The 17177-nt window shown below is 40.4% G+C and overlaps 2 protein-coding genes across 5 annotated transcripts in view; one reads left to right on the top strand and one right to left on the bottom strand.

Moving 5' to 3' along the window:
* The window catches only part of Lyst (lysosomal trafficking regulator), a 165957-nt gene extending 152414 nt beyond the window's left edge, over positions 1-13543 (bottom strand). For all 4 annotated transcript variants that reach the window (XM_040755607.1, XM_040755606.1, XM_040755610.1 and 1 more), the window contains exon 1: positions 13446-13543. The gene's annotated coding sequence lies outside the window, so the exon portion shown is untranslated. The remainder of the gene's footprint in view (positions 1-13445) is intronic.
* The window catches only part of LOC121143533 (rabphilin-3A-like), a 59440-nt gene continuing 55020 nt past the window's right edge, over positions 12758-17177 (top strand). The window contains exon 1 of the mRNA XM_040755611.1: positions 12758-13544. Coding sequence (XP_040611545.1) covers positions 13042-13544 — 503 coding nt within the window. The 5' untranslated portion in view covers positions 12758-13041. The remainder of the gene's footprint in view (positions 13545-17177) is intronic.

The following is a 17177-nucleotide window of genomic DNA, read 5'->3' as shown; positions in this document are numbered from 1 at the left end:
AAAGAACTAGAATTCTATAAGTAAAGCCTAATGAGTCATTCCGGTGAAAACTCAGAAGCACACTGTCCCACCTGAATGGGACTGTGAAGGCCAATCTCATGAGGTTTCAAATAAGAATAAGGACTCTAAGAACTAGACTACAGGTAATTTATGTTACATTCTGGCAAAGAATGTATCTATAGTTTATGTTCCTAAAACTGAGTAAGGTTAAATTTAAAGGCTGGGTCTGCAGATTCTTATCTAAAGCTTTTCCTGAGATTGAATGAATTCTAGGGAGATTTCTCACAGCCAAGCCATGTCTTTCAGGATGCTATATCTATCAAAATAGTTTAATGGCCAGGTCTAGAACTATGTATAGTACGCCTATGCACCACAAGTTTCTTGCTATCCTAACTTTCAGTTTCTTTTTTTTTTTTTTTTAAGACAGGATATCTCTGTGTAGCTTTATAGCCTGTCCTGGAACTCCGCTCTGTAGACCAGGCTGGCCTAGAGCTCACAGAGATCCTCCTGCATCTGCCTCCCAAGTGCTGAGATTAATAAGGTGTGTGCCACCACCGCCTACTTTACTTTTATATAAAGAAAAATATGCATACTTCCCTTATGTTTTCTTGTTTTTCTTTTATATAAACAAGTAAACGACCTGGGAGGATGTTACTCCTCCCCTAGGGGAAAAAAATGTATATGTTACGGAATTTTAACATCACAGGACTTTGTAAAAGTTGGCTGTGACCTATATGTTCTACATTACGTATGTGGAGGTGTGATAATTCTCAGATAGTGAAAACATTAATAAATGGTGGTGGTGTTCCTACATTTATTCTGTATTGTGTATGTAAACTAAGTCAAAGTAGAAAAATGTGTTTAATGAAATATTTCCAATTTATGTGGAAGTTTACGGGCTGTTCAAATAAAGAATACTCAAAATAAATATATTTAGAATAATGTTTGTGAAGAGGGCAGAAATCTAAGAAAGCAACAGTCCCCAATTTTTTTCGTTCCGTATTTCAGGGAGTCAACTAATACTGATAGTTTCCTTCCCACCTCTCTAAGATCAAAAAGTCCTAGTTGACACACCCTGTTCCAAGGACCTTAAAACTTAGAGTAGATCTAAAAAGAAATGGTCACTCTGGGTCATCATATGACAAAGCTGGTCAGAAAATAAATGAAGCCTAGGCCATGGAAGCAAGGCAGAATTCTAATGGAAATTCACAGTTCCAGGAGTTCAGTTCAGTGTTTAGTAGTGGGTGCCTGCCTCTGCTTCCATCAGCCACTGGATGAAGGTTTTAGAATGGCATATAAGGTAGTCATCAAACTCATTATCAGGGAAAGGCACTTAAGGTAGTCTTTCCACTATTGCTTAGTTTGCCAGCTGATATCATCCTTGTAGATCTCTGGAAATCTCACTAGTGCCATGTCTCTCCTCAAACCTATAATAACTCCCTCTATTATGGTATCTCTCATCCTGCTCTCTTCTCTTCTTCCCCCGACTCAACCTTCCTGCTCCCCCATGTCCTCCTCGCCCCTCCTCTTCTCCCCCTCTGTCATGATAGAGGAGTGTTGAGCAAAGGGGTCAAGAATGGGCTGGTTTAACCCACAGAAACAGCTGACCTGAACAAGGGGGAGCTCTTGGACCCCAGCATGGGACTGATCCAGACCCCTTGAATGTGGGTGTCAGTGAGGAGTAGATCAGTATATCCCTGGTATACAAATGGACTTTGGGTGCCCATCCCACAGTGAGGGATGCTCTCTCAGCCTGGACTCTTGGGGGAGGGCCCAGGCCCTGCCCTGAATGAAATGACAGACTCTGGAGATCCCCCATGGAGGGCCTCACCCTCCCTGGGGAGCAGAGTGGGGATTGTGTGGGGGACTGGGGAGGCTGGTGGAGGGGCAGGAGAGGAGGGGAAGGAGAGGGAGCTGGGATTGACATGTGAAGCAAGCTTGTTTCTAATTTAAATTTTTAAAAAATTAATTTAAAAAAAAAGGAGTCAGAGGCCAGGTGTTGGTGGTGCACGCCTTTAATCCCAGCACTCGGGAGGCATAGGCAGGCGGATCTCTGTGAGTTAGAGGCCAGCCTGGTCTACAGAGCGAGTTCCAGGATAGCCTCCAAAACAATACAGAGAAACCCTGTCAGAGGAGTCAGAGACAGGAGTTAGACTCACCAATCTATCGGAAGTCTACTAACTGCCCTCAACAAGCCTAAAAATAAAAGATATTTTTGAGCTTTGTTTATCCTCAAACCTTTATTAACAACCCCCACCCCACCCCCACATACACTCGAGCACAGTTTTCAACTGTTGGTTTGTGTTTTGAAACAAGGTCTAGCTATATAGCCCAGATCACTCCAAAACTTAGTATCCTCCTGACCTAGCCTTCTGAGTCCTCAGTACTAGGTGTGTATCACTATGCCCAGTCTGTTCCCTATTATTCTTATATTCAGAAAAATTAACAAAAATTAAATAATATCTAAATGTTTCTTTAGACTGAGTTTTCATGACAGTACAACATGAGAAAATGCAGCAAGCATGAAAATCCATTTACAATTATAAGTATATATTTCTAATGTTTCCTGAATGTGTGTATGACCAGGTTTTGTCAAAACAACACTACTAGTATTCAACTAAAAAAAATAAGGAGTAGGGCTGGAAATCTGGCTTAGCAGACTTAACTTGCTGCTGTTGCAGAGGACCCAGTTTTAGTTATTAGCACCCATATCAGGAGGTTCACAATCACTTTTAACTCAAGCTCCAGGGGATCTTACAACCTATTCTGATCTTATGGGCACCATCAATGTGTTGCACTTGCATTGACTCAGACTCACATACATACCAACAAAATAAATATTTTTTAAAAAACAGTGATATGGTTCAGCAGGTAAAAGAGCTTTCTACCAAACCTGAAAATTTGAGTTCAATCCCCAGGACCTACAAGGTGGTAGGAGAGAACAGACTACTGAAAGCTGTCATCTGACCTCCATGACTACACGCAGACACACTTTCTTTCAAGCACACATAAGTAATATAAAATATAAGGAGTGGAGAAGATTATGCTGGTAACTTGAAATAAATGACTTTAGAAATAGTCTCCAAAACATTTAAATAAAGTTAATAGGAAAAATGCAAGAATAAGTATCATCATTATTGTGTTTGGAAGCATCATTAAGAGGAAATCTAGAAATCAACAAAGAATTTTAATCTTAAAAAATTCTAAGTTGAGAAGGTCCATCACTAGGGAGGCAGAGGCAGGTGGATCTCTAAGTTTGAGGCCAGCCTGGTCTATAGAGTTCAAGGACAGTCAGGGCTATACAGAAAAACCTTGTCTCAAAAAACAAAACAACAATAAAAACAAACAAACAAAAGAAGAAATTCTAAGTCAAGGTTGAGGATATAGCTCAGTGTCAAGCCCTTGCTTAGCATACATAAAACCCTGGATCCAACTGTCGGCACATACATTTAAAACATCAGGCCAGGCTGTGGAGTTAGCTTAGTCAACAAAATGCTTCCTTTGCAAGTAAGAGAACCTCAGTCTGATCTTCAGAACCCACTGTTGAAAAAAAGAAGTTGTGCATGGTGGTCCATACATGTAATCCCAGGGCTAGGGAGGTGAAGTCAAGTGGATCCCTGGGGTCCACTGGCCAAATGGCCTGGCCTAATCAGCTAGTTCCATAGCATTGACAGACCTGTCTTTAAAAATCAGGCAGATCTCACTTGAAAGTTCTCTGGCCTATACAGACACACACACACAGACACACAGACACATATACACACAGTCAAAATGCAAATGAAGTCCAAAAAGTAAACATAAAAAGCAGGGTAATAAGGGAGCTGATGGATACACCTGGCTGCCCTACAAATTACACCAGTACAACCTCCTTGCATTGGCCATGCTGCATTTCCCACTTCAATGGATGAATAATCAGAAGTTACAACAATGAATGCATTTTATGAACTGATATGTTTTGCTACGCTTTGAAGAGATCACATTATTTTGATAAAAAGAGGAAACTGTTCTTATGATTCTTTGAATTTCACACTTACCCAAACTCAATGTAATTAATAACTCTGGTGCTCCAAAATAATGAATGTAATAATGACTACCGTTCTCCTAAGGAGTGAAGACAACTACAGAACTAATAAAAACTGCAGCAAATCACATTCAACCAGATCAGTGTTAATGAAAAGGAAAATTATATATTATTACTCCTTTTTAAAAGTTCATAATACTTTAAAAAGCATACAGATTTAAGAGATTACCATACTTAATCAAAAAAAAACATTTACAATGTACAAAAACAGCTAACTTTTAAAAAAAGAGGTGAAATAAGGAGAAAAAAAGCCCCAGAAAATAGCAAACATCCCAACAATCTTTTGGGTAGCTCATGGCTAATCATTCTAAAAACAGTACAGAGAAAACAGAATTTTAGACTTAGTCCACACTAGATGTAAATTAAATACTTCCCACCCACTACAGTATTTGAAACTTTTAATGAGTAAGTATGTCTTATTTATTTAAAGCACATCTCCTGGAGCTGAAGAGATGGCTCAGTGGTTAAGAGCACTTGTTGCTCTTGCAGAGATTTCAAGTTTGGTTCCCACCATACACACATGTTTAAGACTTTTTAAAAGAAATATGTATCTTCCAGAATCCCAGAGAGGGCCCAGTGTCGATAGTGTGGCAGAGACTAGGGGCCTCAAAACAAACCAATGATTCTTTTTGAAGAACCCCGGCATGTAAAAATATATGGATAAAGGGGTTTACGGCATGACTCACTGTGTCACACTGCAGCAAGGGCAGAGGGTGGATGCAAGGGGACAGAAGGTGGATAGGATCCGGATGCATGATGTGATATACACAAAGAATAAAAAAGAAAGTTAAAACTGGTGGTGGTGGCACATTCCTTTAATCCCAGTACTTGGGAGGCAGAAATAGGTGATCTCTGTGAGTTCCAGACCAGTCTGGTCTGCAGAGCAAGTTCCAGGCAAGCTCCAAAACTACACAGAGAAGACCTGTCTCAAACCACCAAAAAAAAAAAAAAAAAAAAAAAGACAAAAACCCAAAAAATGTACCTTCCAAGACAGGTTCAGTGAATCTCATTACAGAAGAGGCAACACAAGTAGGATTGTGAGTTTGAGACTAGCTTGGGCCACAGAGTGAGTTTCGGGATAGTCTGGGCTACAAAGTAAGACCCTATCTTTAAAAAGCCCAAAATAACAAAACATATCTTCCTCTTGCTTTTGCCTTTGCAATGACATCAACACTTTCTGATGACATTCTTCCAGCTCCCTCTTAGTTTTTAACCCCTCATCTCCATTAGTTTCTTCTCTGCTTGCATTTAAAACAGAATATCCCATTATTACCTCCTCTTTCAAGATTACTTAAAAGTAGCCAATAATGGAAGCACATTTTGCCTCTGCTCTGTGCACTGCGGCCTGGCTTTTGCTCACAGTCCTCTATCAAAACTGCTTAGGCCAAGAGCAACCAAAAAAGCCTTCTAATTGTCAAATTTATTCCAATAAGCACATTCCAGGTACTTAGCTGATTGGACTTCTCTGTGAAATACAAAGCATATGATTATCAATAATCATTCCATTCTTAACCCTCTCTTCTCTTTTTATGGGCTCACATATACTTCTCTTTTCATGGGATCACATATACTCATACACATACCCCTGTATTTTGTGGGTTTCCTTCTCTGACTACTGTCTAGTCTCCTTGGTTGGATTCTTCTCTACCAGCTCCTCATATTGATGATGCTCTGGATTTTCTCCTCTTCCTCATTTCATTTTTTTGAATGGGTGCTTTTTATGAACTCAGCCATTTCTGAGGTTTCAACTATCACCTATATGTTTAATGACTTCCTAAATTCTCATACAAAGATTGAACCCAGACTTTCTTATATAAAATTTAGGGAGAAAGTCTCAGGATAGGACCATGATATTCATTGTAAGCTGGCACCCTTCAAGGTCCTCTAATAAGAGACTCAGTGCACTCATTTTCACTATCTACCCCTTTCCAATGTCCCTATGTTTACCTACACTGGTGTGACAAAATACCTCTATTTGCCCAGCCTAGTTCTGGCTTATGTCTGTCCAAGAGTAACTATTAATGACACCCTTTAATTCTCAAAATACCATCTATTTGGCCAGTAAGCTGTATGATTGCCCTACCTACTCACCCATTCCTTTGAGTTTTTATACCCCACTATAAGTCCTCCCTCAACTTTTTGTTGCTGTTTTATTTGTAAGAATATATATACATGTGTATGACCTCAAGTGTCAGCCTCAGAAACATCAATCTTTTTTTTTTTAATTTTGAGACATGGTCCTGGAGCTCACCAATTCACAAGCTAGAAAAACCCAGGGATCCTCTTGCTTCTGCCTCTCAAGAGCTGGTATTTTAAGTGCATGCTTCCATGGCCACCATTTCTATATGACTTCTATGGGTCAAGATGAGGTCTCACACATACAAAGTAGACACTTAACTGAGTTTTCTACTCAGTCCCTTCCCTGTGTTCTTTACTTCTTTTCCAAACCCTACCACTGTTGCTAAGAAATTTCTCTACCTTCACCTCCTCTTCTCAATAAAGATCATTACATCACCAAGATCTAGCCTGGGAAGATATATCAGTATTCATCTGAATCCCCAAGCACAGTACTTCATTTTATCTACTTTCAGGATTAGACTTACAGTTGTCACCTACTGACCAAGCTTTGAGTTAAGTCATTACCTATATTATGAGCAGTGTCATATGCTATCCACAAGAGCTGATCTTTTGGGGTTATTAACTATAAGAACAAGTAATCCTAATGCACTAGGCTTAAGTGTTACCTTGTTTCCCCTGGCTCCTGCATTGCAGAAGGTTAGTATGGTTTAACAGTTGGTCATAAAAATTTTCAAGCTACACTGACTCAGGTACTCCCTAGTTGTATACCTTGGGAAGGCTACTTAGCCTCACTGAGCCCCGGTTTCCTCAACTATAAAACACTGATCCTAACATGAACCTTACAGGATTGTTGTGAAACAAACTTCCAAAAGCATGAATACTGAGTAGCACTATTTTACTATTGTTAAGACTAGATGCCCAGCAGAAGCTGCTGTATTTTGATTCTTATCACTTAAAATTGCCCCAACTCTAGAATTTTAAATTTAGGATTTTCATGTGTGCCTTTTTTTCCATCTCTAGTATTCCATTACTACCATAAATTCTACTCATAAATTCTTTACTAATATTGTTCACATCCACAATCCACATGTATCAGCTTCAAATTAGCTTGGCTTTCCTTCCTACTAAAGTAGGGGGCTCCTAATTGTGAAGGGGGCTCATCCCTTCACACAGTGACCTCACTGCCACCCTCCATTCCTTGATGTCATACCACCTTCTTCCCAAGGTTCTTCATTACACCTTTCCTTCCCAATGTCATCCATGTTCAGTTTAACATACCTGCTTTTTTATCTAAGCAAAGCAGGTCATGGAGAAAACTGCTTAGCCATTCTTATAACCTCTGTACATTAGTGACTTCAAATCTTGGGAGGATAATCATCACCATTCTGTAATTCAGTCACTGATCCTTTTTTAAGTTCCTTCATCTCCACACAAGTGCTCTTTTTCAGGACTCATTAGCCACAAAAATAAGAAATCTCAATACACCAGGCTTAAAGTGCTTCCCCAAGTGTATCCCAACTCACATTTTTCTTTCTGTCTCAGCAAATAACCTTGCTTCATAGAGAAAGATACACCATCCTGGATGCTCAGCTCCACCTCAACCCACTCCCTTATTTTGTTTTCTTTTGCAAATAGGAAGATGCATTGCCACTCTTCTTCTGGGTAACCCTTTTTTATCTTTACTCTTGGGCCCATCCCTTCCCTTTCTCTCATACTATATTTTAATCAATTAGCATCTGTCTCTTATAGGATGTCTCTTTCCCTCAATCCACAGAAGTATCTTTGACCTCACTCCTTAAAGAAAAACACACCTCTTGTCAATCGCACCTCCCAGTTCAAGCTTCCATACATTGTCTTCTCTATATTTCAAAAGTATATGAAGGACTACATTTACTGAATAAAGATGTTTTTACATGATCAGATTTAATTTTTTTAACTCTATGCAACTTGTTTCAATGAAAGAAACCAAACAACTACATTCCCCAAACTGAAAACTGGTGGATGTCATTTCCTTTTCCTGTATTTTAAAAATTAAGAGCAATCAGCATCACCATTCACCCAGTTTATACTCTTCAAAGCCTGCTTTTATTCCTCTTTCCTTTATCCCATTACGCTAAGATTGGTACTGATGACATTGTTCCCATCCTAAACTTATCCTGGGGGACACTTTTTGAAGTTTAAATAAAGTACTGGGTATGTATTCTATACATAATAAAATGCTATAAAAATATGCTGTTATTATGCTAACCTTGGTAAAGTGAGCATGAGATTAGATCATTGACTTGTTCTTAAAAACTGAATAGGTCTTAGTAATCAGTATTTTCTTTTCTGATCATGAATCATGAAGTACTTGGCAATCTGGCTTATACTTTTTCTGAGCATCAGTGTCAAATGTTTCAATGTACAATTTCTCAGCTTTACCTCCTAATACTTCAATTTTGAAATGTAAATTCTTGCCAGACATGATGGTGCACACCTTTCATTTCAGCACCCAAGGAAGGAGGGTCACAAATTCCAGGCAGCCTGGGCAATACTGGTAGATCTTGACTCAAAACAAACACACAAGCAAACAAAATGGCAATTCTTCAAGTTTGTAGCAAAATCTTCTACTCTCTCTAAACATAACTTTCTTTTATAGAGCAATTTTAGGTTTACCTCAAAATCAAATGGTAAAAAGAAATCATACATAGCTGACTCCACAAAGGCATATCCTCTCTGGCTATAAACATCCTACATTACAGATACATTTGTTACCAACAAACTTACATTGACAGATCCTTCTCATCCCAAAGCCAAAGTTTACATGAAGGCCCACAGTTGTACATATAACAGGTTTTTACAAATGTATAACAACATATACCCACCATTAGAGTATCATACTGCCCTAAAAATTCTCTGTGCTCTCTGTCCATTTATTCTTCTCTTTCTTCAACTTCTGATCTTCTGTCTCCAAGTTTTGCTTTGCTTTTTCCAGAATGTCTCATAGTTAGAAAAATTAAGTACACACTTTTTCAGACTGGCTTCTTTCATTTGATAATATGTATTTCAAATTCCTCTGTCTTTTACAGCTTGGGCTTTTAAATATCACTTATAAAGGTGTAATTGGCATGACATATAACCCAATGTACATCTTTATATTATATAATTTGCTCAGTTTCAACATATGAGTACACCTATGAAACCATGGTCATAATCAAGATAGTGAAACCTGTCTATCACTCCCTGCAGTTTCCCAGTACATCTTTGTTATCCCTCCCTTCTGTGCCTCCTCCCCTTACCTTATCTATACCCAATCCACCACTGATATGCTTCCAGCCATTACAGATAAGAGAACATTTTCTAGATGGAACTACAAAGTACATGGTGGCTTTTTGGTTGGTTGTACTGAGAGAGAGAGAGAGAGAGAGAGAGAGAGAGAGAGAGAGAGAGAGAGAGAGAGAGAGAGAGTGAGTGTCTGGCTTTCTACATGTAGCATATGTTTTGTGATCTATAACACATATCTTAATTGCTAAGTAGTAATCTAATATATAAACAGCTCTTTACTTTTCAAAGATTGGTAGAAACAGTTTTATAAACATGTCTCTCTGTGTGTACAGATCTCTACTGTTCATCTACTTTTTCCATTTATTTAAAAAAGCTAGAAGCTCTCATTTTCTTATCCACCACGTGGGTTTTGGTTTCAAAGACTAACATTTGAATGGAACAATGACTAGCCTTTTGGAAAGTAATTTTATTTCTTTTTTGACTAAGATACTTGGTTCTAAGCATTATTGTTTAAAGTTATTCCTTATTCTATTTTTTCTATCACTTAGACTTAGTATTTAAATTTCCCAATGTATCAGAACTCTCTCAATTACTATAAGCCAGGCCAAGGGAAATAAAAGGCACTATGGCACTGATGAGTAACAACAATGCAAAAGTAATACCAATGAGAATATAGCCACCTAACTCCAAGATCAGTTTATAATTACTCACTAGTCTGAAAGAGTTTTATATACTTTCAGGATAGATATGTTGAAAATTCATTATAAAATATTAGTTATTTTCTGGTTCTTCATTATGAAGTACAGACCTCAGGACTGAGAGTCACATATTTTCTGATATCAGTTTGTTGTTGTTCTCTTTCACAGTACTGAAGATTAAACCCAGGGCCCTGTGCATGTCAGACAAGCACTCTACCACCATGCCACATCCTCAACCTCATTTTCTCATTTTTGAGACAGCCTCACTAAGCTGTTAAGATGTCCAGGCTGGTCTTGAACATGTGATTCTCCTGCTTCAGTCTCCCAAGTAGCTGGGACTACAGAGGTGCTCCATCAAGTTTTATAGACCAAAGTATATTGGTCTAATACAATATACTCTGATGTTAAAAAAAAGTCTTCATTTAGAATGTGATGGTCCATTTATTTCAAGTCATCTATAATGAAACAAAAGAATCAAGATAATCTCTGGGGGCTGGAGAGATGGCTCAGAGGTTAAAAGCACTGGCTGATCTTCCAAAGGTTCTGAGTTCAAGTCCCAGCAACCACATGGTGGCTCACAACCACCCATAATAAGATCTGGTGCCCTCTTCTGGCAAGCAGATATACATGGAAGGCAGGATGCTGTATTCATAATAAATAAATAAGTCTTTTTGTTGTTGTTTGTTTGTTTGTTTTTCAAGACAGGGCTTCTCTGTATAGCTTTGGAGCCTATCCTACCACTTGCTCTGTAGCCCAGGCTGGCCTTGAACTCACAGAGATCTGCCTGCCTCTGCCTTCCAAGTGCTGGGATTAAAGTGTGTGTGCCACCAATGCCCAGCATAAATAATCTTTAAAAAAAATAATAATCTATTTGTTACTGACTTAGAAAAGCATTAAAAAATTCAGGTCATTTACATTGTAATTTCACAAATGGCTAAGAAAAGCCACATTTGATAACATTTCTAGGACTTAAATTCTTTTTAAGGGGCATCTGAAGATAATTCAGGAAAAAAAAAGAGAAATCAGATAAAGGTGTTCAAGTTAAATATAGCAGCAGGCTATAAAAGATACTCTGGAGTTCCATATTACATGGCTTTCTGTACAAGTAAAAATAATAAACTCATGGACTGAATTCAAACAAATAAAACAAAAACTACATTTGGGAATGTGAATAACTAGAACGGTTCAAAAGAATTAAGAAGAAAATGAGTATGAAGCCAGAGGAAGAGCTCAGTGAGAGTATTTCCCTACCAGGCTCAAGGTACTGAGTTTGATTCCCAATAAAAACTGTCAATTTATGGGCAAAATTGTTAATCTCCTGAACAGTCAAGGCAACACTAAAAGTTTCTGCAATTGAAATTCACTAATGTCTACTATGAATAATCTTCATTTCGATATTTAATTTTATTGCCTAAAACCTAACCTCCCAATCAAGCCTATTATTCTCATAAAACTCTCAGTATCTCTCTATTTTGTCATTCTTGATACAGACAAAATTGTTACTGTCCTCTTCATCTCTACATATAAGCTATTCAAAAATCGATAACCTCTCACCACAGGCACCAATTCCTATATCATTTCTGAACAGCACTATGCCAATATCCCTAGACAAGGTTTTGATATTTCTGTTCCTGCTAACCCTTTCCCCCAAAGGAGGTATATGTCCCAACTAGCTATAACATAGCCTCTTTGAAAAATCAAATTTGATTATATCATTTTGCATTAAAAAACAGGACTCCTCTCCCTACAAAGGCTTACAAGGCCTTTCACAATCTGATCTCTTAACCTTCTAATAGGTCAGTACTCTACATCTCATACTTAGCTAGCTCCAACACAGTCAAACTCTACTCCAGCTCTCACTCCAGTCTCCACACTACTGCCTCAGGGCTTTATGCAAGTAGCTTCTCACTAGACACCCTTCCCTCAGAAAAGAACATGGATCACCCCTCACTTCCTTCCGGTTGATCAAATGTCATCTTCTCTAGCAGGACTTTCCTAACTACCGCTAATCAAATTGCAACCCATTTCTGGCTCCCTGTCTTCTCTCTTCCCTGTTTTTTCTCTATAGTCCTTAACATCATCTGACAAGGCATACTGTATTTAATTTACTCCTCCAGTAGGATGCATCTTCCGTTTATCTGTTTATCAAAGTGCCTGGCCCACAATAGGTACCTAACAGATCTTTACTAAACACATATGTTATATATGTAATTTAGAGTCTGCAAAGTATCTTAATGTAAACTAAATTCCGAAAAATCATTTTCCCCTTAGGCCCTCTCCTAAATTCTCTGAATATCTATATTCAATGATATGGATGACAGCAAAGAGCAATCAGCAGAAAAGTTACTTGCAAAGCTCTTTAAAAACAGATCTTGCCTACTAATTAACTACATTAGTAGAGGCTAAGAGTCAACGTTTTTATTAGTTAAATTTTCCAGGTGTGGAAGTTAAATGCTACGGCAGACCAGCCAACAGCCTTCAGGAAGAAAACCTCAATTCAGTGTGCCATATCAATCTGTTAAACCCGAGGGAAAATGCAAAATTTTCTTTAAGGAAACACAGGTCACAATTCAACGCAAATGTGTATTCAACACGAGTCAACACCCTTAAATTTTTTTCCTCACCCCATCAACTACCAAGCAAGAGCTGTCACTGGCTGTGTGCGCTAGGCTGAGCATCGAGAATGCTTTGCTGTTTTGTTTTTCCCTCTGAGGATTGGACGAGGACGCTTTTCTCGACTCCCTGAACCCTGGGCCTTTGGGCAGTGGCAGTGGGGTCTCCCTGGGTCATGCCCCTTACATTAGCATCTCAGCCACCACTCCTGAGACGAGCGCGAACCGCGGAGGGTCGAGTGCGGGGTCCCGCAGCAGGTGTCACGGGCAGGGAAGGGACTCGGGCGCACAAGGGTGGGAATGACAGATGGGCCCCGCGGCCCGAGGTGGGACGCCCGGAACCCGTCAGCTCCCGCTGCCACTGAGGAAGAGGACCCGGCAGGCTGAGGGTAGCGGCGGTGCCGGGCAAGCGCTCCCTGAGGTGAAGCGCCCCCTGAGGGCACCGGCCCGCCGCGCCAGCCGGCCAAGGAAAGTTAGTGCGGGGTCCGCGCCGCCGCCACAGTCCGCGGGGCCCGGGAGTGCCTCAGTCAGGAACGGTGCAGAGCTCCGAGCGCAGGCGAGCCCCAGCCCTGCAGAGAGAGCTCGGAACGCCAGCGGTTCCGTCAGCTCCCTCAGCGCGGCGCGACCCCGCCCGGGCAACCCGCCACCTTCCCGCCATGCCCTGCTGAGGTCGAGACCCCGACCCTCCAAGAAGCCCGCGGCCGCCTTTACCTCAGCTCTGTGGTCCGCGGCGCGTTCTCGCCGGCTCAAGAGAATCCCGACTCGCCACAGCTGCCCCGCCGGCGCGAGCTCTCACCCCCGCCCCCTCAGGTAACCCGGGAAACCGGGAACACCACCCCTTCCTCCCCCGCCCGGACACAGACCCGCTCCTCTGCGCGTGCGCACACGCCCCGCCTCGAGCGCCTAGAGTCCCGCCCCGCCGGGAGGGCACGCCGGGGTCGCCAGCGTGTTGCGTGGAGCATCTCAGCCAATGAGAGGGTGGGGGCGGGCCAAGTGCGGCGGGGCGGGGCCTGTGCGACCCATCTGAGTTGCACCCCTCCTCCCCCGCAGTGTAAACCTCTGTCGGACTGGAGAATTAGCTTATGCGGTGCAAGCATAATAAATAGCTCCTTCTTACTGTAAAGTCATGTCCCCTGGAAAAGCCACGTCTGTGTCGAAGACTGTTCAGAATGAATGACAGAACTTTGCCATTGTGGAGAGATGAATGATCAGTAGCCAAAATTATCTTGGACTATTTTTAGGTTCTTTAAAAACCGCTTATTACCAACCTCTGTAGTTGACCTAACATCGCTGTGGCTATTATGTAAAACGTTTGGAATGTATTGTTAAGCTTAGCCAATGACTAGGTTTTCAGCAATACTAAAAGGAAGAATATCATCCGCGAGAGATTTTCGGTCTGTGCTGTAGTCTGCGTGCCTGGTGTCTTTTTCCCTGCATTTGGCAAATGTATTGATTTATGGTCTTTTATTCTATGGCTATAAGACCTCATGTAAACCTCTTCCACAACTGAGCGTGTAATTCTGGGAAGCCTAAAACTGTACTCCTAAACGGTGTGTACTCAAATCTGCATCAGAATGAACTCTCTTTTAGTCTCATTGGAGCAAGAGATGTTCTGCATGGACATACGTGCAATGAGCTGTCGTCCTATCTCCTGCTGGAGTTCAGAGGATAAAAAGAAAAATGGAAAGGTTTACCGAGATGGAAAGGGCTACCCTCAAGATAGCTTTGGGGCCTGACCTTATACTTCGGTCACTAACTAAACAGAGGCTTTCGATAATTCTGGGTCCAAGCGTAATGCTCTACCTAACCCTGTTCAAGCACGTTTGAATAGATGGGCCCTGTGACAAAGATCCTTGCTGAAGCCAAACTTTAGTCAGACTTTTGAACTTTCTCTTTGGCCTACGTCCTATGTGTGTTCATCTTTTTAAACTCCAGGTTTAGCAATTGCTAAAGGCAGTTTAGCAAGAGCTCATGTATACACAATCAAACCCTCCCTTCGGTCCCCACCTTTGGTATCGGTTCGTGTGGCCTACCTTCAGCAAGAACCTTGTGAGGTTAGTACAGCCAGAATTCACCCAAGTTGGTATTATCTGTGGGCTCTATGTTCCTTGACTATAAACCCCCACTTATCCGTAGCATGTTTACAACAGAGGCCGGCTGTGTGACTGGGTCTCTTTTTCACACTAGTCTTGAATAAAATTTGCTTTTGCCACTTTAACCTGTGCCCAGCTCTGGTTTTCTCGGATGACTGTGAATGTTACATACCTTACTGTACCAGTCTCTCCTGAGTGTGGAAACCACAAGCTAAACAAAAGGAAATTTGAGCCTCCTCACAGACAGTCCAACTAAACCTTAACACTGACAAAAGGCTGCTGTTTTGACATTTTGACATTTGACATTTTGACAGCTTAGAAGCCACGCTTCCTCACCTTCCAGCCACAACTGTGGCAGGTCTTTGAGATATAAGAAGTATAGGGAAAGACTGAAAACTATACACATATTTTTGTATCGTTTGGCAGTTTTTAAGTCTTCACAAATAATACACTTAATCAAATAGTCTAAGGCTTATCAAGTAGCAGAAGAGTGGGGTGGATCGATTACAGTTAATGACAGAAAAACATTGGAACACCCATTATCATCACCAAAGGATACATAAAATACATAGCCAGACATGGTGGCAACGCCTTTAATCCCAACACTCCAGAGGCAGAGGCAAGCAGACCTCTGTGAGATCAAGGCCAGCTAGGTCCGGAACAGCCAGGGCTGTTACACAGAGAAACTCTGTCTTAGAAAAACAAAAAGTTAGGGCATGTCTGAGAAAAGCCCATCATGTACAAATGTAAAGAAAGGCATAAACTGTGTAAATGACCTACAGAGTCACAGCTCTCATGCTTCTTTGTTTGAGCCTTTGATCTTTCTCCAGCTCAGGCCCAAGCTTTTATTCCTTAATAAATTACCCTTTGTTTCCACCACTATCTTATATGTCCCTGGTCCAGTTCCTTGCTCCAAGACAAAACACTCTTAAGAATTCCAGTGGATAAATTCCATACTCCAGCATCTGCCTATAATAGTAGGAATCACTGTAGACCCAATGCCTCTAGTTACTTTTTGCATGAGAGTTGAAAGTAGAAAGAATTATGGATGTTATATCCAGAGGCTATTTGCTAAATACAACTCTTAATTCCTCAACTCCCTTGTAGCCTGATGATAAAGCAGAGTAAACAGTTGTCCATTGATGTGGCTTAAGGGGGCTCTCTGGGAAAATTCCTCTCTTTAAAATAACTCTATCTGACTCGGTATTTAACCATTAACAGCTCATATCTTTAGGCAGAGGTTGCCCACTTCCTTTGGGAGGTAGTCTTTTAAAAATGCCAGTACTCTAGGGATGGGCAACACACGAAGTCTCTAAAATCAAATAAAAGAAATGCCATGAAATGGGCACTTGTTTAACAAATATATAAATAGCATCTTCTAGATGCCATGATCTATGCCCAGCACAGTGACAGGCACTTGAAACACTGCAATGTCTCTAAACTCAAAGAGGAAGAGTGGTTAAGCATTACCAGTCACATATTTAGCAAAGGCCGAATCTACTCTTGTTCACATAAAGTTCACCCACTAATCTAACACACACACACACAAAAAAAAAACAAGCAAACAAGCAAAGCTTTTTAATAAACAGAAGGTCACAAAAGCATCAAGTAACAAACTGCATTGTTTCCTTTGGAAGGAAGATAAGAGAAGAATTATCAAGACTTCATTAAAGCAAAAGAAAATCCGAGACATGACATAACAATGGTATACATTAGCCCTCAAAGTATTTACTAGTAAAAGTCCAAAGTAATAGCATTTGCGACATTGCATGTCTAAATCATAAGGCATTTTAAACAAGACATTACAGTATTTATTTTTAATTCAGTATACATTTTAGAATTAAACCAGGTGTAGTATCAAACACTGATATGATAATCTTAGAGTTTTAAAGATTGGGGAAGGACAGTTTTCACAAATTCAATGCTAGCCTTGACAGCTTGAATTTGGTTTACTTAGAACCCACATGGCAAAAGTCAAATTCTAAAAATTGTCTCCAACTTCCACATGTGTTTCATGGCTTGTGTAAATGATATACACCCACACATGTACAAACATGACAAACAAGCAAACATATAATTAAATGTAAAAACAAAACCAGTATATAATATTAGAATATTAATATTCAGGCAATAATAACACTCAGGAAGTAGAAGCAAGAGGATCAGGAGTTCAAGTTCATCCTTGGCTACATAACAAGTTTGAGGCCAGCCCGAGTACAGAAGACCCTTTATCAAAACAATAAAAATGAGTAAATATGAATAGATAATAGAATGCTAAGTATATGCAAGCTTAAGACACTTAGTTTAAGAGATTTCAAGTGGCCAGGTGGTGGTGGCTCGCCTTTAATCC

The sequence above is a fragment of the Mesocricetus auratus genome, unplaced genomic scaffold (assembly GCF_017639785.1).
Source record: "Mesocricetus auratus isolate SY011 unplaced genomic scaffold, BCM_Maur_2.0 Super-Scaffold_100013, whole genome shotgun sequence".
Lineage (NCBI taxonomy): Eukaryota > Metazoa > Chordata > Mammalia > Rodentia > Cricetidae > Mesocricetus > Mesocricetus auratus.
Note: the sequence above shows the minus strand (reverse complement) of the source record. Positions and strands in the feature narration are given on the sequence as shown.